The sequence below is a fragment of the Oncorhynchus keta genome, chromosome 13 (genome assembly GCF_023373465.1).
Source record: "Oncorhynchus keta strain PuntledgeMale-10-30-2019 chromosome 13, Oket_V2, whole genome shotgun sequence".
Taxonomy (NCBI): Eukaryota; Metazoa; Chordata; class Actinopteri; order Salmoniformes; family Salmonidae; genus Oncorhynchus; species Oncorhynchus keta.
Window position 1 is genome coordinate 40531783 of NC_068433.1, and position 23901 is coordinate 40555683.

At 44.3% G+C, this 23901-nt stretch overlaps 1 protein-coding gene across 2 annotated transcripts; it reads left to right on the top strand.

The window, feature by feature from the left end:
- Positions 1–155: 155 nt before the first annotated feature.
- LOC118373567 (ataxin-7-like protein 1) lies at positions 156–23901 on the top strand. Of its 2 annotated transcripts, none has more exons than XM_052460156.1 (11): positions 156–357; positions 805–873; positions 5170–5274; positions 11841–12030; positions 12230–12645; positions 13966–14048; positions 14248–14516; positions 14968–15184; positions 19361–19482; positions 19838–20570; positions 20803–23901. In XM_052460156.1, the coding sequence occupies exons 1-11, from the start codon at positions 171–173 to the stop codon at positions 20818–20820; spliced, it is 2409 nt and encodes an 802-aa protein (XP_052316116.1). In that variant the 5' UTR covers positions 156–170; the 3' UTR covers positions 20821–23901. The 2 variants fall into 2 exon arrangements, with proteins under 2 accessions (XP_052316116.1, XP_052316117.1); XM_052460157.1 differs by lacking the exon at positions 156–357 and adding an exon at positions 7885–7994 and having other exon boundaries at positions 829–873.

Here is a 23901-nt window from a genome sequence, read left to right on the forward strand (position 1 = left end):
AATATATTTCAGCAAATAAACAATGGGTGAAATGCAATTTGAGAAAAAACAACACACGTGTCATTTATGTATCAGAAAAACAAACGTTTGAACTTATGAACTTCAGAGGCGCACACACCCCTTTGCAACCTTTCAACTCCTTGCCGTCAGAAGCCGAGCGAAGACGGAACATGACGAAGGTGACGTCAGGTGCCTCGCTAGTCTCGTTTAGTTTACTGCGAAGTAGATGGAAAAAAATCCAGCAACAAGAAGGAAGTGCAATGGCGACATTGATTCGCCAACTACCAATTCCGGATACGTTCCTGTGTAAACCTTGGTCAACTTTTATCAGCGCAGCAAAATTACACTATTCTGACAGTAAGTGCAAGTCCAATGTTGTCATTCATTTCTATATAAAAATGGCACGTTCGAACAGTGTTGAGTTGTCCTCCATGCATCTGTCAAAACTGAAACATATTTAGCTAGTTACCAAATGCATAACAAATCTATAAAACTCATGTTTACAAATGCTCGGTATTCAATTGATGCATTCTCAATATGTTCTTAATGCGCATGGGTTCGTTTACTGATGTCTGTCCTGGCTACGATAACTTTCGTTGCTTGTTGGTGACAGTTTCCTTGATTTATCAAGGCAGCTCGTCAGATAACGTTACAGCTGCGAGCTAGCTATCTAGCTAGACGTAATGACACGTTTTAGCGTGGCGTGCGTGAGATTTGTGTTCCTCCCCCCCAACCACCAACTAACTAACCGATCGCACATGAACTCAAATATGAACTCTATTTTCTTATATTATTTTAATACAGACTCACTCGTCGAAAACCGCTTGAAAGAGCTGTACCACAACTGGGAAGGAACTAAACTCAGCAAAGAAGGTGAGGTTGATCAAAACGTGCTGGAGTGACTGTCACCTGAGCCTTGTTTTTGTTGTTCTTGTTCTTGTTCTTGTGGACTGAAGACGCTCCAGTTGTCACTCCAGCATTCTTGCCAACATTCTTGCATATTTTAACACTACAGCCACACAACACAGCACAGCCTGTCAAATTCAAAGCTAAGGGACGACCACAGCATACATTTTTCCTAACACTTGTTTATTACGAAGATAAAAAATGTGTTTTATGCATGATAATGAATTTCTGCGTTTGTTAATTACAAATGGATTGATATTTAGTGCCATGATATTGGTCAAGCAAGAAATGTCACACGTGTTGTACCCTAGAGGCTCTTGGCTCTACCTACACTGTAAAAATGAGGGGATTTGATGACTATATAGGTTGGAGGGCCACCCAGAGTGACAGACATTCAAGTGTAGTACAACTTCAGTACTAACTCCCCAGTCTTCAGTTCAGCCAGACTCTGAGTGCAAAAGCAGTCTCTCTCAGTCCCAGCTAGACTGGAATCACCAAATCACCAATATGTTCTGACTGCTGATCCCAGGCTAACACACTGAGACAGAGTAAGATTGACTTGCCCTTTATATACTGATCTAAGGCCAGTTGTGTTTCCCCTGGACCCCTAATGGTTAAGGTAAGGAGATCCTCTCACTCAGCCAGAATGGAGTCTCCCAGTGTTGTTGATCCCCGGCCAAGAGTCGGGCAGGTTGTGAGACACACACACACCATCAGCTGATGAGGTCATACCATGTGTCAAGCAGACAGTAATAGCTAACTGGCGCTGAAGATGACTGAGTGATGTCATTACAGACCTATAGCCTAATCATCTCTGAGATTAGTGCCAGACAGCGATTATGCCCATAGTCATATGGTAAACTCAGCATTATGCCTTCTCTCCGCTACATAGGTCAACAGCTGATGTAGTCTATAATTCAATTCATTATCTTCCAATGTTGTTTACGAGGATAAGTGAGACTTGACAATGCAGAAATATAGAAAAATGTTACCCCCGCTTTACAAAATGTCTCAGTGGGTGTCTGACAGACGGTATGTTTCTCTCTGCCTGGGTAGCGCTCATTCACGAAAGACAGATTGTTTCAGCAGCACTGTTTTGGCAGTTTCTGTTGTTCTGGCAGGCGAGCGAGGCAGTAAGCTACACACTGTTCTCATTTGTCTTGGCAGAGACAGATGAAAAAAAAATAGTTGCGCTTTTACAAGTACTATACCCGTTGTTTAGGGATGGCATTTGAAATAATTTCACTATTAGAATAATATCAGGATTTTTTTTCTCGCATATCCGGATAGTCGAAATACATGTTTTTATTAATTTTTTATGTATATTTTTAATCTGTGCCCTTGCTTGAGGGAGAGACGCAGATGGTTCTGCTCGGAGGAAGGGCCGGTGTGTATTTATGAGACTGAGAGACCAGAAAGTAGCCACACTGGCCTGCGCTAGTTAGGCAAACTTGTAACATTAGCTGCTGCTTATTTATCATCCAATGACCGTGCCTGTTTTTACTGCATCCAATCGATATACATAAGATAGTTAAGATAGCAAGTTAGCAATCTAGATAACTAGCTCATTGAGGCTACAATTACTGCACTCCCCATCCTTGTAAACCAATGGCAACACCATGATTCAGATTAAACAACAGCCCACCTCTTGGTTGTTTGTTGAAGCCCACTCCTTCTTATTTAGCTAACTTTTAATTCCATTTTGCATTGATTAGAGACCTCTCACTTCACTTGCCACACATGGAACCTCTGACTGTAGAGCAGCTTTGATTGTCCGACAAAATCAACAAGCGTGAAAAGTGTGTAGGCTACCATCATCGATGGCTACAGATATGTCTTTTTTTTTAATGGAGTGAACGTCAGAAACACTACATTTTAAAAGTTGTTTGTTTTTATTCAATTAACAATTTCAAATGTCATCCTTGTATTTAATAATATCACATGGGTAATTAAATGTACTTCATACAAAGCATTTTCGTTGTTAATAAATAGGGCGGCAGGTAGCCTAGCAGTTAAACGCGTTGGACCAGAATTTCCAATGAGAGAAATAATTGTCATTATTACATATATATATATATATATATATATATACAAATCGTCAGATTAATCAGTATCTGCTTTTGTTGGTCCTCCAATAATCGGTATCGGTGTTGAAAATTCATAATCGGTCGACCTCTAACATACAGTGCCTTGCGAAATTATTCGGCCCCCTTGAACTTTGCGACCTTTTGCCACATTTCAGGCTTCAAACATATAAAACTGTATTTTTTTGTGAAGAATCAACAACAAGTGGGACACAATCATGAAGTGGAACGACATTTATTGGATATTTCAAACTTTTTTAACAAATCAAAAACTGAAAAATTGGGCGTGCAAAATTATTCAGCCCCTTTACTTTCAGTGCAGCAAACTCTCTCCAGAAGTTCAGTGAGGATCTCTGAATGATCCAATGTTGACCTAAATGACTAATGATGATAAATACAATCCACCTGTGTGTAATCAAGTCTCCGTATAAATGCACCTGCACTGTGATAGTCTCAGAGGTCCGTTAAAAGCGCAGAGAGCATCATGAAGAACAAGGAACACACCAGGCAGGTCCGAGATACTGTTGTGAAGAAGTTTAAAGCCGGATTTGGATACAAAAAGATTTCCCAAGCTTTAAACATCCCAAGGAGCACTGTGCAAGCGATAATATTGAAATGGAAGGAGTATCAGACCACTGCAAATCTACCAAGACCTGGCCGTCCCTCTAAACTTTCAGCTCATACAAGGAGAAGACTGATCAGAGATGCAGCCAAGAGGCCCATGATCACTCTGGATGAACTGCAGAGATCTACAGCCGAGGTGTGAGACTCTGTCCATAGGACAACAGATGAAACCAAAATTGAACTTTTTGGCAACAACACAAAATGTTATGTTTGGCGTAAAAGCAACACAGCTCATCACCCCGAACACACCATCCCCACTGTCAAACATGGTGGTGGCAGCATCATGGTTTGGGCCTGCTTTTCTTCAGCAGGGATAGGGAAGATGTTTAACATTGATGGGAAGATGGATGGAGCCAAATACAGGACCATTCTGGAAGAAAACCTGATGGAGTCTGCAAAAGACCTGAGACGAGGACGGAGATTTGTCTTCCAACAAGACAATGATCCAAAACATAAAGCAAAATCTACAATGAAATGGTTCAAAAATAAACATATCCAGGTGTTAGAATGGCCAAGTCAAAGTCCAGACCTGAATCCAATCGAGAATCTGTGGAAAGAACTGAAAACTGCTGTTCACAAATGCTCTCCATCCAACCTCACTGAGCTCGAGCTGTTTTGCAAGGAGTAATGGGAAAACATTTCAGTCTCTCGATGTGCAAAACTGATAGAGACATACCCCAAGCGACTTACATCTGTAATCGCAGCAAAAGGTGGCGCTACAAAGTATTAACTTAAGGGGGCTGAATAATTTTGCACGCCCAATTTTTCAGTTTTTGATTTGTTAAAAAAGTTTGAAATATCCAATAAATGTCGTTCCACTTCATGATTGTGTCCCACTTGTTGTTGATTCTTCACAAAAAAATACAGTTTTATGTCTTTATGTTTGAAGCCTGAAATGTGGCAAAAGGTCGCAAAGTTCAACGGGGCCGAATACTTTCACAAGGCACTGTACATACATACATACATACATACATACATACATACATACATACATACATACATACATACATACAGTTGAAGTCGGAAGTTTACATGCACCTTAGCCAAATACGTTTAAACTCAGTTTTTCACAATTGCTGACATTTAATACTTTTAAAAATTCCCTTTCTTATTTCAGTTAGGACCACCACTTTATTTTAAGAATGTGAAATGTCAGAATAATAGTAAAGAGAATGATTGATTTATTTCAGCTTTTATTTATTTCATCACATTCCCAGTGGGTCAGAAGTTCATATACACTCAATTAGTATTTGGCAGCATTGCCTTTAAATTGTTTAACTTGGGTCAAATGTTTTTGGGTAGCCTTCCACAAGCTTCCCACAATACGTTGGGTGAGTTTTGGCCCATTCCTCCTGACAGAGCTGGTGTAATGGAGTCAGGTTTGTAGGCCTTCTTGCTCGCACACGCTTTTTCAATTCTGCCCACATTGTAAATAATAATTTGTTCTTAAATGACTTGCGTAGTTAAATAAAAAAAATGTCTAGGCAGCTTTCTGATTCTACTCCCAGTTCAGCCCCTGTCCCTTTACTCACCTTCCTGTCTCTGTCTTCTGTAGAGATGCACGTGTTTGGCCAGTTTCCCAACCAGGAGGATTTCTGTCTCGTCGTCTGCCATGTCTGCAACCAAGTGGTCAAACCCCAGGGCATCCTCACCCACTACGGTAAGAACCCTAACCCCTACACACTACCCACTACCCAAACACACTACAGTAAGAACCCTAACCCCTACACACTACCCACTACCCAAACACACTACAGTAAGAACCCTACACACTACCCACTACCCAAACACACTACAGTAAGAACCCTAACACACTAGCTTTAAGTACCACCCTAACTCTGACACTACCCTTACAGTACAAACCACCCTGACCTTGACACATTACCCAGACCCACTATGGTAAGACCCCTAACTCTAACCCATTACAGTAAGAGCCCCCCAACATTGGTCAGCACTGGACCAAATCAGAATCACATTTTATCTGTCCCATGCTTTGTAGACAACAGGTGTAGACTAACAGTGAAATGCTTACTTACAGGTCCTTCTCCAACAACGCAGAGTTAAAGATAAAATAATAATAATTGAAAACCAGCTCTTGTCTGTCCGTCTGCTTACGCTCTCGTTGATCCCCAGTGAACGGAGCGCACTTACATCTGCTGCTGGCTGGCTGCACATGTCCTAGAGCGAGGAGTCTGTCTGTGCCAAGAGACAGGCAAAACACACATGCATATGCACACACACGCCCCCCTTGAGTGCTCCCTCCTGCCCCCTGCAGGTTGCTGCCTCCAGCTGCAGTCCTCTCAGACATGACAATCTGGTTATAACGCATGTAAATCTGACCTTAGATCTGTGGTTAAGGGAAACAGGAAATCTTCCTCTCACAACAGCTGTTCACTGACAAGCTCTGAGGTCAGCTCTGCTCAGGGGTCAAATGCCTTTCAGCTATGCTCCTCCAGGTGTGTGTGTGTGTGTGTGTGTGTGTGTGTGTGTGTGTGTGTGTGTGTGTGTGTGTGTGTGTGTGTGTGTGTGTGTGTGTGTGTGTGTGTGTGGAGAAATACTCTTTCTGACAGCCAGCCAGTCTGCAGGAGTCAGACAGACAGTTGATACCCAGCTCTGTTTCTCTCTCTCTGCCCATCTGTAGCTGGCGGCGGAAGCTGACTAAGCAGTTTAACGGAAAAGCTTTTGTATGTTATTCAGAGAATGTGTGTATGTGCTAGACTGTTATTCATAGGGTGTGTTGTCTGGTGACTGCCCTTATGGTCCTGGATTAATTGAACTCCTTGCAGGCTCTCTCCTCTGAGCTTAGTTTCGTTTCCTGACTTTGATGTGTGGGCTGGCACTCCCTGCAGTGTAGTGTGTTGGCGAGGCAGTTAGTTGTTTGTGTGCTTGCTTTGGTGCCAGTGCGGGCAGTTGTTGTGTTGAAGCAGCTGCAGTGATAGTGTGAGGTTTAGTGTAGTGTTGATTTGTATAGAGCAGTTTAGTGATGTGCTGCGTTGTGTGTGTCATGTTATGAAATGTATTGGCTGTTGCAGAAGCGTTTGGCGCTTCTCTCCTCTCCTCTCTCTCTCCTCTCTCTCTTTCTCTCTCTGTGGTGGGTGTCTTCCTCTAGCGGTGGCAATGAGGATGTAAACAAACCCAGCTGAGCTCTCAGTGCGATGCTGACTCTCAGCTTCCTACTTCCTGTGGCTGCTAGGCTCACAGGGCTCTCACGCTAGCCACCGCTTCACTCGCTCGGCAATGCCATGGCAACGGGCTTGAGGGACTCTGTAGACGTTGCCTCTAACCACCGATAGAGGTTCAGATAGTTTTAAACCCCCTGAATAATGTTTAAGGTTAGGATAGGGGTATTTTGATCCTAGATCTGTGTTAGGGGATCGCTTGTACCTTGGAAGGGCAGATGCACAAGATTTAGACTTGCGTGCATTGTTCAATGTACTCTAAACCACAGTTGTAAGTAACCAATCTGTGTGTGAATCTGAATTGGCTGCTGTGTAACTACCGCTGCATACCTGAATGAGGTGGACTTTGGTCCTAGCTCCCAATACAGCTGCCCCCTCTGCTTTACCTTTGCCTATTTACTCACCTGCACATACACCTGCCTGACGGACGCAGTTACACACTCACACACACCTGGAACACACGCACGACTGCCGCCTGGCATACACACACATACACACACACACACGCCCTGACACCTGCTTAATCTGTGTGCTCATTCATCCCTGTTGTTCTAACGAGCTGTTGGTATTTCAGCACTCATTGGCAAGGTACGGCAATCTCCCTGTCATTCCCACACACTGTCATCGTATTGGGTCCTCACACTTTCAGTCACTAAAGTGTGACCAACGAGACAGATTCTGTGGAGTGGGCGATACAGCCTGTCAGACAGTAGTTGGCTGAGGACAGTTGGCAGGATGGCTGTGGTGCCGGGGCCAAGTCTATTTAGGAAATTGCCAGGGCAGAGCAAAATTAATAATCATGACTAGTTTTATTTGCTGACAGTGATATAATGCATTATTTTTATCCCCACTGCACAGTTCACAAGCTTTCCTCACTAATTTTAGTGCAAAGTCTGCATGTGTAGTAGGTCTACAATAAGCATTTAATGAGGCGTGTGCGTACGAGAGCGCGTGTGGGTGTGTGGGAGAGCTCGTGGGTGTGCGAGAGAGTGTGGGAGAGCGCGTGTGGGTGTGTGCGAGAGTGTGTGTGTGTGGGAGGGGGGGAGTGGGAGTGGCTGTGTGTTTTTGACATGTCCCTCTGTCCCGACTAGGTGTCTGGGGAATAGAGTCCCAGTGAGGCAGAGAGAGAGTAAAGGACCTCCCCACCTTCCTCACCCCCCCCCCCCCCCCACGTCCCTCAAAGACATGCATAGCCAGAACCGTAAGTTTCCTCTCCTTTAGTCCTCCTTCCTTCTCTATCCTCTCCTCTCTCTGTCTCTCTCCAATGCCCTCTACTGCAATATGGATCACCAGTTCATGATTTGGTCGCACCCATAAAAAAACCTTGTCACGCAACATACAGGACCAATCAAAAGTTTGGACACACCTACTCATTCCAGGGTTTTTCTTTGTTTTTCTTATTTTCTACATTGTAGAATAATAGTGAAGAAATCACAACTATGAAATAACACATATGGAATCATGTAGTAACCAAAAAAGTGTTCAACAAATCAAAATATATTTATTTATCACTGCGCATGTTCAAACAATTAGCCTAGAACTCCGTTAGGTTATTTTTTAAATAACCTACAAATATGGTAAACCTGAGGTAATAATGAGAGGCATACCGTGCCTTCAGAAAGTATTCACACCCCTTGACTTTTTTCAAGTTTTGTTTTGTGGATTTAAAATGAATTGTCTTTCATTTTTGTCAACGATTTACAAAAGAATACCCTGTCAAAGTGGAAGAAAAATTCTCTCTCTCTCATATATATATATATATATATATATATATATATATATATATACACTGCTCAAAAAAATAAAGGGAAATGTAACTCCAAGTCAATCACACTCCTGTGAAATCAAACTGTCCACTTAGAAAGCAACACTGATTGACAATAAATTTCACATGCTGTTGTGCAAATGGCATAGACAACAGGTGGAAATTATAGGCAATTAGCAAGACACCCCCAATAAAGGAGTGATTCTGCAGGTGGTGACCACAGACCACTTCTCAGTTCCTATGCTTCCTGGCTGATGTTTTGGTCACTTTTGAATGCTGGCGGTGCTTTCAGTCTAGTGGTAGCATGAGACGGAGTCTACAACCCACACAAGTGGCTCAGGTAGTGCTGCTCAACCAGGATGGCACATCAATGCGAGCTGTGGCAAGAAGGTTTGCTGTGTCTGTCAGCGTAGTGTCCAGGGCATGGAGGCGCTACCAGGAGACAGGCCAGTACATCAGGAGACGTGGAGGAGGCCGTAGGAGGGCAACAACCCAGCAGCAGGATCTCCGCCTTTGTGCAAGGAGGAGCAGGAGGAGCACTGCCAGAGCCCTGCAAAATGACCTCCAGCAGGCCACAAATGTGCATGTGTCTGCTCAAACGGTCAGAAACAGACTCCATGAGGGTGGTATGAGGGCCCGACCTCCACAGGTGGGGGTTGTGCTTACAGCCCAACACCGTGCAGGACGTTTGGCATTTGCCAGAGAACATTTGCTCTTCACAGATGAAAGCAGGTTCACATTGAGCACATGTGACAGTCTAGAGATGCAGTGGAGAACGTTCTGCTGCCTGCAATATACTCCAGCATGACCGGTTTGGCGGTGGGTCAGTCATGATGTGGGGTGGCATTTCTTTGGGGGGGGCCGCACAGTCCTCCATGTGCTCGCCAGAGGTAGCCTGACTGCCATTAGGTACCGAGATGAGATCCTGAGACCCCTTGTGAGACCATATGCTGGTGTGGTTGGCCCTGGGTTCCTCCTAATGCAAGACAATGCTAGACCTCATGTGGCTGGAGTGTGTCAGCAGTTCCTGCAAGAGGCAGGCATTGATGCTATGGACTGGCCTGCCCGTTCCCCAGACCTGAATCCAATTGAGCACATCTGGGACATCATGTCTCAGCTATTACAGCTATTACAGATGTGAGTCTTTCTGGATAAGTATAAGAGCGTTCCATATGTAGATTGCGCAACATTTGCCAATTTGTCTTTAAAAACATCTTCAAGCGCTGTCAAATTGTTGATTATTTCTAGATAACCATTTTCAGGTCTTCAAGCATATTTAATTAAAAACTAACTTGGCCACTCAGGAACATTCACTGTCTTCTTGGTAAGCAACTCCAGTGTAGATTTGGCTTCATGTTTTAGGTTATTGTCCTGCTGAATGGTGAATTCATCTTCCAGTGTCTGGTGGAAAGCAGACTGAATCAGGTTTTCCTCTAGAATTTTGCCTGTGCTGAGCTCCGTTCCGTTTCTCTTTTTATCCTGAAAAACTCCCCAGTCCTTAACGATTACAAACATAACCATAACATTATGCAGCCACCACTATGCTTTTAAAAAAATGGTGAGTAATATGTTATTGGATTTGCCCTGAACATAACTTAGTATTCAGGACAAAAAGTCAATTGCTTTGCCATATTGTTTGCAGTATTACTTTAGTGCCTTGTCGCAAACAGGATACAGGTTTTGGAATAATTGTATTCTGTACAGGATTCCTTATTTTCACTCTGTCAATTAGGTTAGTATTGTGGAGTAACTACAATGTTATTGATCCATCCTCAGTTTTCTCCTATCACAGCCATTCAACTCTGTAACTGTTTTAACGTCGCCATTGGCTTCGTGGTGAAATCCCTGAGTGGTTTCCTTCCTCTCCGGCAACTGAGTTAGGAAAGACACCTGTATCTTTGTAGTGACTGGGTGTATTGATACACCATCCAAAGTGTAATTAATAACTTCACCATGCTCAAAGGGATATTTAATGTCTGTTTTTAAAATGTTTACCCATCTACCAATAGGTGCCTTTTTTTGCGAAGCATTGGAAAATCCCCCTGGTTTTTGTGGTTGAATCTGTGTTTGAAATTCACTGCTCGACTGAGGGACCTTGCAGATAATTGTGTGTTCGAGGTACAGAGATGAGGTAGTCATTCAAAAATCATGTTAAACACTATTATTGCACACAGAGTGAGTCTATGCAACTTCTTATTTTTTACTCGTGAACTTATTTAGGCCTGCCATAACAAAGGGGTTGTAACGGTTTTCTAGGTGTGGTGTGAAGGAGAGTCGGCCCAAACTGCAGCGTGTAGATTGCGATCCATGTTTAATGAAAAAACTAACGTAAATACAAAATAAACACAAAAACACAACAAAACAATAAACGTAATGAAAACCGAAACAGCAAAAAAAAAAAAGCAACAGGAACAAAGACACTAAGGACAATCACCCACGACAAACTCAAAGAATATGGCTGCCTAAATATGGTTCCCAATCAGAGACAACGATAAGCACCTGCCTCTGATTGAGAACCACTCCAGACAGCCATAGACTTTGCTAGATAACCCCACTAGCTACAATCCCAAATCCATACACACCAAAACCCCAAGACAAAACACACCACAATACAAAAACTCCATGCCACACCATGGCCTGACCCAATACATGAAGAAAAACACAAAATACTTAGACCAGGGCGTGACAGGGGTTAAATACTTATTGACTCAAGACATTTCTGCTTTTCATTTGTTATTAATTTGTAAACATTTTGAAAAACATTATTCCACTTTGATATTATGGGATATTGTGTGTAGGCCAGTGACAAACAAATCTCAAATTAATCCGTGCTAAATTCAGGCTGTAACACAACAAAATTATACATATAAAAAGCTGAGACCCTCCTCTCTTCGACAGGGACAACAGTAGTTGCTTCCAAACCTGTGTTTTTCCTGCAATTGGATTTTGAGATATTATACAATCAGACACTTCCTTTATCGGAATCGTGAGTATAATGTACTTTTAGCTGCCCAAAAAGGGGGAAGGTTTGAGTGAGCGACAATGCAAAATGTGCAGCTCGCACCGATGCGACCACTAATAACATTCAAGTCAAATGGTCGCAGTCTGGAGCCATGGATCACTTACAAACATCACAGATTCATTGTGTGAATAACTGACCAGTCAGTGATCTACAGTGTTAAGACATTTTCATGATGCTGGGTGTTTACCAGGTGGGTTCACGCTCAGTCTGTATTCAGTCTGTATATCTCCTGTGTGTGTGTGTGTGTGTGTGTGTTTCAGAGCGTCGGCACGGCTCCCCGTGTCCCTCCAGGGGTCCAGTGGTCTCTGTGAAGCCCAATGTGGCAGTGTCCCCCACCCTGGGTTCTACTCCGCCTCTGCCCTTCAGGGTCCCCAGAGACTACCCCCACTCCCGCTTCAACAAGGCCCCGCTCGCTGTCTACCCTCCCAAGGGTGTCCGCAGCAAGACATGGTGGGTGCACAAACAGGCCAAATCTTGTGAACATGCAGACACGTCCTGCATCGAATCCCTGTCATGGTTATTTTTTAAAATAAAAACAATCCCACAACTCTCTACTCAATCAATTAGCACCCCCCCCTCTATATCGTTCCTCTCACTCTCTTGCTTTATCTGTCGCGCCATCCCTCTCTCTCTCTCTCTCTCCCCCCAGTGTGTCATTGCCAGTAGTGAGTCTGGAGAAGATGCCATGTCTTGGCCGGGCAGAGAGGGGAACACACGTCAGAGTCAACTGCTTTTCTTCCTCCTGCTCCTCTCCCTCCTCCCTCAAACCCTCCCTGATCCCCCCAGCTCCCTTCGGGGGGTCTCGGGAAAAACTGGTGAACGGCCGCGGGCCAACCACCCCTTGCTCCACCACACCCCCCTCCCTGGTGGACCGCCGGCTCGCTCTCCCCTGGACCAGCCCGGCTCGCTCTCCCCTGGACAAACGACCCTCCTCTACCCCCTCACCCTCCCCCCTGAATCACCGCAGACCCTCTCCCTCCCATCGGACCCCCGCAACCCCCTCCCCCCTGGACAGGAAACAGCAGAATGGAACCAAGACCCCCAGGCCTCATAGGAGACTGTCAGGTGAGAACACAGTCTAACCACAGATCTAGGATCAGTGTACCCTAACCCCAATCCTACCTCCATTACCATGTGTGGCTCAGTTGGTGGGATGGTGCTTACAACGCCAATGATCATGGGTTCATTTTCCCGCTGGGGCCACCCACACGGAAAATGTATTAATGCTTGATGTTAGTTGCTTTTTGGATAAAAGCGTCTGCTAAATAGCGTATATTATATCTAAATTATTATAATCAGGGATCAAAACTGACCAGAGATCAGCCAACATCATCCTCCTCCTAGGTGAACAGACACAAAGACGGATGGAGAGAACATACGATGTATTAATGTACCCTTTATCTGGTAGGGAAGAATTGACTTAAATTCTACCACCAGGAATGTGCATGTCTTGCTCAGCACTATAAAGGTCATGGTATAAATATATAGCCAAAGTTTATAAGTGTAAAACCCCTCCATATTCCTTATCTCCCCTAACCTTTGAAAGCTGCCCAGTCATGAGAGTGATGGGGCATGAACAGATTCATCTGATGGGTTAGGAACTTGGCATGGGTGGGGGCTGTTTTGAAAGACGAGAGAGTGGATGGAGGCTGTTGCTCAACACTAATCCTATGCACTGGGGCCTTGCTAATTCTGCTGTGGATGAGGAGACTTCCCTCGTACATCTCTTTCCAACTTTCCTATCTCTTTGTTCTTCCGCCGCTCTGTCTTTTCCCTCTCTCTCTCTCTTGCCTTTCTCCTCTCTTCCTTTACTCCTCTTGCCTGTCTCTTTTACCAGTCCCCCCCCATATGTTGTTGTCTCTGTGCTGTGCGTCACTCCAACTCTTTGATTTACAAGTGTAATTCATGAGCTACTGCTGCCAAGGCTTCTGCTCCTTAAAAACCTTCCCACCGCTTAGGACTCCCAACTGGCCTCTTCTAGTCTCATCTCCTAAACACATGAGAGACACACACACACTTTTCATCTCGACACACACACACACTTTTCATCTCCCACATGCACACACACACACGCCTCATCTCCCCCAAACACACGCACACTCCCATAACTACCTAGATTATAGAGATGACATGTAGGGATGACATGCAGAGATTACAGGGACAATTGAACTGTTTAAAGTAGGGGAAACTTCTCAGTGGAATTTGGGAAGTTTCAGTTAAAGAACAGTCTACTGTAGGTCCTATAAGACAACTTTGTAAGACACTTCTCTCCCGTCATTCAAGATCTCTTGGCAAAAGATGACATCATGGTACTCTGGAAGACAAAATTCTGAAATCAGCCTTGATGACCTGGTTTGGTTTTTGATGACTGTCTGGTGTTTACAGGGAGGGTGTTTGACCCTAACAAGCACTGTGGAGTCCAAGACCCAGAGAGCAAACGGTCCTGCACGCGATCACTCACCTGCAAGGTGAGACACACTGACCTCTGACCTCACATTTGATTGGCTACACAGCTTATTCTGACCATACGTGCGCACTACTTCATTTTGCCTCATGTGCTTTATTTTCCTTGATACCAGGGTAAAACTAATTTGTCTCATTTAAATGTGTTCTTATTGCCCTTTTGTGTCCACTTGTCTTTGTTATTATATTGTGTGTGTGTTCCAGACTCACTCCCTGATCCACCGACGGGCCGTCCCAGGCAGGCAGAAAGAGTTTGATATCCTCCTGGCGGAACACAAGGGCAGAGCGAAGGAGAAAGATAAGGAGGGGGCAAAGGAGAAAGATAAGGCGGGAGGGCAGAGGAGGGAGTCACAGGGAGGCAGTCAGAGCACCCGTGCCAATGATACTACCCCCTCCACCCTGCCCCCCCACTGCCACAATGGCAGAACCGTCTCCACTCTCAAACTGCGGCTGGCTAATGCACACAGACCCAGGTAGGGGGCAGCACTGAGGCCAAAGTCAATGTATAGCTTCTATTCATTCAATGGAATCATGCTTGTTACATTTTTTCAATGAAGATGCTGTGTTTGCTGCTCAGTAATATTAGACCAAAGTTGCATATTTGTAAGACATTCTACTGCGCTGTTGGAGCTGGTAACATAAGCATTTTCCTGCACCTTCTGCAACACCTGCAAATCTGTGTACGCAACCAATTAACTTATTTGATTGTGAAAATCACTGTCAGTTCAAACTCACACCACTAGGGGGTGTAACCTACTGTTGATAGGAGAATCAGAATTCAAGTGAAACAAACTGATTTTGACACTTGTTAGTATTTGTAGGTCATGTTAGTGTCTAGTTCTAAACATGTTCTTCCTTTCACTTTCTCTTCTTTCTTTCTGCCTGTCTCTCTTTTTTGTTCTCTCTCTCCCTCTCTGTGTGCAGGGTACCTGGTAGTGGGGGTGCTGCTGTCGTATCCTCCAACCCCGTCCCCCCAGGCTCAACACAGGACCCCCCAGTCCCTGTCTGGCAGAGGGCAGGAGGGGACAGGGACGGTCGTCTGTCCAGTGATGAGAGCGACCCAGGAACACCAGATGGCCCTGACAGAGACGATGACCGACCATCCTGCCATTACTCCCCTCACCACCCTCGACCACTGGGGGTATGTACCTGTACCCTTAGTCATTTAGCAGACGCTCTTATTCAGGATGACTTACAGGAGCAATTTGGGTTAAGTGTCTTGTACCTATCTCTGTACCTGTCTACCCAACATTTAACATTAAGGTAGCTATGTGCAAAAATATGTACAGTTGAAGTCGGAAGTTTACAAACACTTAGGTTGCAGTCATTAAAACTTGTTTTTCAACCACTCCACAAATTTCTTGTTAACAAACTATAGTTTTGGCAAGTCGGTTAGGACATCTACTTTGTGCATGACACAAGTAATTTTTCCAACAATTGTTTACAGACAGATTATTTCACTTATAATTCACTGTATCACAATTCCAGTGGGTCAGAAGTTTACATACACTAAGTTGAGTGTGCCTTTAAACAGCTTGGAAAATTCCAGAAAATGATGTCATGGCTTTATAAGCTTCGGATAGGCTAATTGACATCATTTGAGTCAATTGGAGGTGTACCTGTGGATGTATTTCAAGGCCTACCTTCAAACTCGGTGCCTCTTTGCTTGACATCATGGGAAAATCAAAATATATCAGCCAAGACCTCAGGAATAAAAGTTGTAGACCTCCACAAGTCTGGTTCATCCTTGGGAGCAATTTCTAAACGCCTGAAGGTACCACGTTCATCTGTACAAACAATAGTACGCAAGTATAAACACCATGGGACCACTCAGCCGTCATACCGCTCAGGAAGGAGATGCGTTCTGTCTCCTAGAGATGAACGTACTTTGGTGCGAAAAGTGCAAATCAATCCCAGAACAACAGCAAAGGACCTTGTGAAGAGGTATGAACGTATCTATATCCACAGTAAAACGAGTCCTGTATTGACATAACCTGAAAGGCTGCTCAGCAAGGAAGTGCAACTGCACATGGGGACAAAGATTGTACTTTTTGGAGAACTTTCCTCTGGTCTGATGAAAGAAAAATCTAACTGTTTGGCCATAATGACCATCGTTATTTTAGGAGGAAAAAGGGGGATGCTTGCATGCCGAAGAACACCATCCCAAATGTGAAGCATGGGGGTGGTAGCATCATGTTGTGGGGGTGCTTTGCTGTAGGAGGGACTGGTGCACTTCACAAAATAGATGACATCAGGAGGCAGGAAAATGATGTGGATATATTGAAGCAACAGCTCAAGACGTCAGTCAGGAAGTTAAAGCTTGGTCGCAAATGGGTCTTCCAAATGGACAATGACCCCAAGCATACTTCCAAAGTTGTGGCAAAATGGCTTAAGGATAACAAAGTCAAGGTATTGGAGTGGCTATCACAAAGCCCTGACCTCAATCCTATTGAACATTTGTGGGTAGAACTGAAAAAGCGTGTGTGAGCAAGGAGGCCTACAAACCTGACTCCATTACACCAGAAATGGAGAAATAGGCCAAAATTCACCCAACTTATTGTGAGAAGCTTGTGGAAGGCGTCCCGAAACATTTGACCCAAGTTAAACAATTCCAAGGCAATGCTACCAAATACTAATTGAGTGTATGTAAACTTCTGACCCACTGGGAATGTGATGAAAGAAATAAAAGCTGAAATAAATAATTCTCTCTACTATTCTTCTGACATTTCACATTCTTAAAATAAAGTGGTGATCCTAACTGACCTAAGACAGGGAATTTTTACTAGGGTTAAATGTTCATGAATTGTGAAAAACTGAGTTTAAATGTATTTGGCTAAGGTCGATGTAATTTTCCGAATTCAACTGTATAATTTGTACCGACGGGTTTGTAAGTAATCTCAAAAATTCAGCTGCTTCTAAAATATCTGTAAACAAATAAATGGTTGATAAACTACTTGTAAATTCTTTATGAAGTGTTCCCTTATCTCAGTCTTACACCCAGACTGAAATCAGCCCTAAGCCCCTTCCCTAGAGCTGGGAAGATAAACCGAAAACTACCGACACGGACATTACCCTCTTACCGACGCATTTGGCTTACGTCTGTAATTTTCGGTGGATATGCTACACAATGTTTTTGTTCTAAAGCGTTATTCTGTTAACTGTAATGTGCATTAACCTGCTTTCTGCGTTGAAAGTACAGTATCTTCCCTGTCCCTGTTTTGCTGCCCGGTCTCACTCTCTCTCCCCACTTTTGCGCACCATGTGAAGGGACAGTTGCATTCTGATAAGCGCAAGCATACAACCATTGAGCAACGTTTCAAAATGGAATTGAGGGAAAACAACTTTTTAAAATAGTATTTTACTGTTGTTAAAAAATTCTATTTTTCTCAACTCTCAATATTGAGGATCGTACACCACTTTCCAAACAAGGTATGTAATTAAGATGATGAGCTGCCGGAATGTGCCATTTGCAGTCAATACATCAAGTCGTCTATTGATGCCTACCAATGGGAAGTTTTTGTTGGACATTACATTTACTGTTAGATCCTTTACATGGCTGTCTAGCATCAGTATCATATATTTAGGGTAAGCAATATAGATCATGTGTTTTGAGTTCCCACTTCCTCAGGTGGTAAATGATGTATCATATGTACAAAAACAAAGGATGCAGGCAAATTAATCTCTAGCAGCCAAAAATAAATCTGATCATTCTGGATCCTATTTCAAAGTATCCATCCATTCCTTGAACATGTTAGATGAAATAGCTGACTTCTTTCATGTCTAACTTGGCACTGTAAAACTAGATCCTTGCCCCTAATGGAGAGTTGTTTTTTTAAATAATAAAAAAAGAGTGTATTTATTGTTATCGAACCAAATGTATCGTTAAATTACTTTTATGTCAATATCTCCCAGCCTCCCGCCCCCGCGCACTATTTGTAGAGATTTGATTGTGTAAGCGACATGGTGGAAACCTCAGCCGGCCTGCCTGATGATAATGCTTCAGAGCAATGCCTTAGTAATGGCTGCGGAGCTATTGCCATGTCACCGTACTGCTTGAAGTAGGGCTGTAACGATGCACGTATTCGTACTGAACCATTCGGTACAAAGACCTCAGTTTGTTCCTCACTGTAAACACAAATGAATACATAGAAATATTACAAGATAAGAAGCACTAGACCTATAGGTTATTCCCCCCCATTTCAGGCTATTCCATTAAAACAAGCTATGCGCCAATTAAGATTTTGATTAATGTGCGCATTTCAATGTGCCTTTTTGTGAGGCGCAGCCAGGAACTAGTTCTATAGTGGGGTCGATAAACCAGAATTGGAGGATCCTCCATCGTTTTACATCTCCCGTTTGGGAACATTTTGCATTCCTAGTAGATTACATTAGCGGTGGACATAGAGTTGTGGGTAAAACGTTAACAGCATGTCGCCACTGCTCAGCGAGAATGGCCTATGCAGCTGCCAACACCTCAAATGTTGACAAATACGTTGACATCACCTCAGTATACCGCATGCAAGCAGCCCTTGGCAGCTGATTCTTACCGGGCTGAAGAAATGACAAGAGCGATAGGTAGGCTAAGTTTATATATTTTTTTACTGTCTTTGGTTTATAGCCGCGGATATGCGCCTGTTTTCGGTGGTTGAAAATAGGGGGTTTCCGGCAGCACCTTGTGAAAGTGCCCGAGTCACATTGCAAAGTTCACTGGCACTGAAGGAGGCCGTGTCATCACCAAGATGGATGTGGGAATTTACCACTCAAACAGCCCTCCAACTCATTATTACTCGTAGGAAACTCGTCTATCATCCTGAGCTCTCCCCTTCTCCCTTCTGACCTTTGACGTCACCTACTAAGGAAATGGCCTCTATAACAGCGTTTTTAGAAGTTAAATGCAACAACAAAACATTATTTAGACAACGTGGATGTGGATTTGAACTAAATAACTGTATGTGTTATCTGTGTTTCTCAATGAGTTCAAATCACATGAATGCAGCCCACTGGGATTTACGAATTCACAACTGGTAAATTCCCACCTCCCACATGGCTACAAATGCCGCGTCAGAGTGGAAACCAACATAACAATCCTGTCACAACAGACAATGCCAGGAACATTGTGAATGCTGAACATTGTGAATGGCATTTCAGTCTTCCCGGTGTCCCGAAACCGAACCGAACCATGACCCCAAAACCTCAATACGTACCGAACCATGGGTTTGGTGAACCGTTACACTCCAAGCTTGAAGCCATCCATACAGGCTGATTTGATCTATATATTTTGTTTGTGATTGTGTTAACCCCTCCCTCCGTGTCTCAGTGCTGTGCGTTCAGCAGCAGGCTGATGGGACGTGGTCACTATGTGTTTGACCGGCGGTGGGACAGGATGAGGCTGGCGTTACACTGCATGGTGGAGAAACATGTCAACGCTCAGATGTGGAGGTGAGGAAAGTGTGTGCGTGTGTTAATTGTACCAGCATAAATGATTTTGTCAGCCCGTTGTTCTGGGGCTCTGGGACAAACTCCAATGTATATACATCCAGCTTTAGACTTCTGAGATGTTCTATGGAGAAAGTGAGTTCAGCTGTCTGGGGAAGACACACAGATACTCATAGACACTATTAATAGGTGTGGAATGGCGGATGTTAGTATGACCTGGTTCTGCTGGTGCTCTGGCATAGGACATCAGCAGCCAGCTCATATTCTAGACAGAAATGTCTCTGAACCCCTGTAAATCCATATATATTTCATTATTGCTCTGGTTTTTCTAACATCCCTGTCCTCTGCTGTGTTACAGAAAGGTGCCCCTGGCTGCTGAGAGCCCTCTCTCCCTCGGGAGCCCTTCTATCATCACTCCCTCCCCCAGCCCTCTCAGCCCTCCTCCCCCCCTCTCCTTCTCTCCCTCCACCAACGGAGCCTTCTCCCTTGGGCCCTACACCACAGCCTTTCCCCAGGATGCATCAGCAGCAGGGTTGTTTGGCATCAGGGACCCCTCCCAGCCCGTGGCCCCTGTCTCCGCCCTAGGGAAACCCCGTAATGGCACTACCACCAAACCCATCAGGCCCCCAGGGGCCACTGGTGGCGCAGCCAAGAAGAGGAGGACCACCCATCCACCTAGTTCTGACACTCTCAGGGGGAACAACAGCAGCTACCACACTCTGACTCCCACCCCCATGCTCAGCTCTGGCGTGCCCCCCCTTAGTGGTAGGAGAAAGACCTTAGGACACAGTGCCAGGGAGGTGGGGGTCAGGGCTGAGGACTGGTACCCCAACCCTGACCAAACCACCACCACACCCTACCCCTTCACTAAGGACCACCCCAGCCCCTCACCCCTTACTCCCAGCTCCCTTCCTCCTCCCAGCCCCCTGGCCTACGGAGGAGGGGTGGAGGGGAGAAAGAGGAGGAGCCCCAGTATGTACGGAGGAGGAGGAAAGCCCAGTAAGGTGACCAAAGCAGCAGCAGGGCTGGACGGCATCTTCAGGAGGAACAGCACTGGACTTCTGGCCTCAGGCCCCGAGTCACCTCGACAGGTAAACACACCTAACTCACCTGGTTACTCACATGGTAATTCACCTCACTTGACAAGTGAAGTTACCTTGGCTCCAAAAAAATAGCCTGCCTCATATTTATTTTCACTGTCATGGATTATACAGATTGATGTCGTCTTTGGATATGGGTTGAGCTTGACTGTCAACTTGAATCTCCCTTTCTTGCCCTCCCCCTGCTCTTCCTCTCCCCCTGTTTCTCTCTTTCCCCTTGCAGTCCAAGTTGCATCATTGACAATAACAGGAGACATGGACAGAATGTTGGGCAGCTGAACTAGTATCTGTGACCTTTGACCCAATGTCAGTACCACAGGGCCCTGCCCTGTTAACAGTGATGTCACTCCGCTCTGTACCTGTACCCATGAAGGATTCTGGGACTTGGAGTCATTGGTGGGTCAGAATGATTTGGCTCCTCCTCTCACACTGCCCATCCCATATTAGGATGTGTGGTCCCTCCCCACAATCCCGCCCACACATTGATCAGCCAATTGGCGGTTCTGCAGAGGTAGTCTCCATGGTTCCAGGGTGAAGCACTCAAATCAAGACACTCATCGTCACAAACTGGCCTCTGAAAAGGGAACCTGCTTTAGGTTGGCATCTTTATCACAGCTCTACATGCATTTAGACATTTTGTTGTTGTAGCTTCCCGTTCCTGTGTGGTCAGGTGACCAGGAAGGAATTCCCAATCCAAAAACTTCCTCAGGCAGACCTCCACTCCTCACCACACACACCCTTCTCTCCAGCATGCCAGAGTTCAAAGTGCACTTACCTCTCCTCCTCCTGGACTCCAGAGGCTACACAACAACCTGTCTGTCACACAAGGGAAGACTTTATACTGACACCTTTTCATGAAATGTCTTTTAAAATAGGAAGAATTCAGGTTATCGAGGATTGTTTTTATTCTTCGTCTCAAATGTTGCAACACAGAGAGGACCTACACCCTAAATGGCAATCGATGGTGTTGGATCTTTGTTATGTATAATAATTTATCATTTCTTAATTTTCTTACTGACCAGAGTAGAGCTACAGACATTGAGCAAAATTATATTTGTATGTCAATTTTTAAACAGTATTATTATTATCATAGTTGTTATTGTTGAAATGTGTACGTATATTTTAGTATTTTTTTATATTTATTATAAGCCTCCTATTACTAAAAGAACTCGAGCTAAAGTGTTTTAACCGCTTGGTGACTTGTATTTTTAAGGGTCCTTTTTGCCGGCGGTTCTCCCTTTTCACACTTCTTCCAATGTTTCTACCTTTCAACATGACTTCTCTTTCTCTTCCACTGGTCTCTGACAGACGTGCTTGATTTGATATGTACATTACAGAAGTGTACATATGGCACTAGCCAACTCCTTTTAATACCTCTGGTTCCACTGCAGTGTGTTCTTCTGTTCTGTCAGTGATCGACGCTCTACAGGGACATCACTGACATGGGCTGCATCTCAATAGTCTAATCTCCTCCTCTCCTCCTTTGTCTTTCCGGATCTGAAAACGAAGGTGGCATTTTGAGCAATGTGGTGGTTGCCAGACAGGAATTTGACTTCCGTCTCGAGAGTTCTTGTGATAGGAAGTTACTTTAGGTTATTTAGATGTGTTTTTCAGAACAGCGGCAGCGCCCCTACTTTTCCATACAAGGGGATGTTCAGTGGTTGCCTGAAGGAAGAATAAGGCTTTCTCAGATACTCTCTTTTGCACTTTTTCCTCATATGCCCAGATCGTTAATCTACTTCTATTTCTATAGATATTTGCTTCCCACCCCAGTATGAACTCTGGGGTGGGAAGACACGCACAATAAAAACAACTTTTTATTTGATTTTATTTGTAATGAATTTGGAAAATGTTCTTTCATTTTCTTTCGCTTTGAAAACGTTGACGGTTTTGTAGATCGGAAGGAAAAACATCTAATGTATTCCCCTTTTTAGATGGAATTGTAAGGCTACAAAATGCGAAGACTGTGCAAGGGGTGTGTCGACTTTCACTAGGCACTGTATATATTTGTAAATGTGTTTTGTCAACAACAGTAAATATGAAGACTAGGCCTGTATTCCTTGTGACTTCAATCCCCTTTGTAAACCAGTGTACTTTAGGCTACAGTGTAGGGCAGGGGTACTCAACTCTTACCCCATGAGGTCTGGAGCCTGCTGGTTTTCTGTTCTACCTGATCATTAATTGTACACACCTGGTGTCCCAGGTCTAAATCAGTCCCCAATTTAGATGGGAACAATGAAAAAATGCATTGGAACTGACTTTGAGGTCCAGAGTTTGAAATGTATAGGCTATCTGAATCTTAGACAAGGTTATTTTTTTGTATTCTTTAAAAAACAAACATTTACTGAATGTGTCTCCATGGCTAAGGGAAATCACAAACACTGTAGGTCTGCATGGTCCAGGGGGAGGGGCTGGGAAAAGTAGGTACAGTGGGGGAATGTTTCTATGCCTGCCGTTTTGTCTTCAGACCCTGCCTCTGCAGCAGTGCACTCTCTTCCAAGTCCTTAGGCCCTCACCTGCAGCACTCTATATTTCTAGAAGTTCTCGTAGGTGAAAGTATTGGCTCTTTTCACCATCTCGGATGACCTCCGACACACTCAAATGACTCATATATGCTCGCTTTCTGCTAGTGGTCAATGTCGATGGCATGTAATTTGTCCCAAAATAGTAATAGACCTACAGAATACATATCAGTTTATAACTCATCAATTACAAGTTACTGTTCGATCACTGAAAATGTGTGCACTACTGATTGGTCAGGTCTGGAGCCACCGATGCCCCTCTCCAGTCATTTAGGTATGCAAACGGCACGTGACTGACTAGGTATTATTCCTGAATGTTAACATTGCTTCTCCTCTCTTCACTATTTTTTACTGAGTGTGGAACAGCAGATAAGCAGTCTAATTGAACTCGTGTCCTCGCTCCTCGTCTTCTCAAAACCCATTGGATGAGAAAGCCAGAGGTCCCGCCCATTCTGACCTTCTCCTCCAATGGGTTTCGATAGTGACGGCAAGAGAGAGGACACGAGGAGTATGCAATTGAGGTCTTCCCTACGTGTTGGTCTGAAATGGCACACTGTTCCCTGCAGTGCACTACTTTTGACCAATGCCCTAATATGCGTGCCCTGATCAAACCAAAGGCACTGTATCGGGGAAATAGAGTGCCAAAGTAGTGCACTATAGAGAATGACGCAGACTTGAGTAGACTAGTGGTTCAGTGCAGTCTCCTCACTAACCCAGGACATGGATGTCTCTCTGTAAGTAAGGCCTTGTTTTTGTATTCACTGTAAATAAAGCAGAACCAGGTTCTTGTTGAGCTCTTA

What these genes read in the sequence shown, in the direction of transcription:
- LOC118373567 (XM_052460156.1), top strand. Translation starts at nt 171, where the DNA reads ATGACGAAGGTGACGTCAGGTGCCTCGCTAGTCTCGTTTAGTTTACTG. An exon ending in AACTAAACTCAGCAAAGAAG is followed by an intron (nt 874 to 5,169) that starts GTGAGGTTGATC and finishes TGTCTTCTGTAG; the next exon opens with AGATGCACGTGTTTGGCCAG. An exon ending in GCTAATGCACACAGACCCAG is followed by an intron (nt 14,517 to 14,967) that starts GTAGGGGGCAGC and finishes CTCTGTGTGCAG; the next exon opens with GGTACCTGGTAGTGGGGGTG.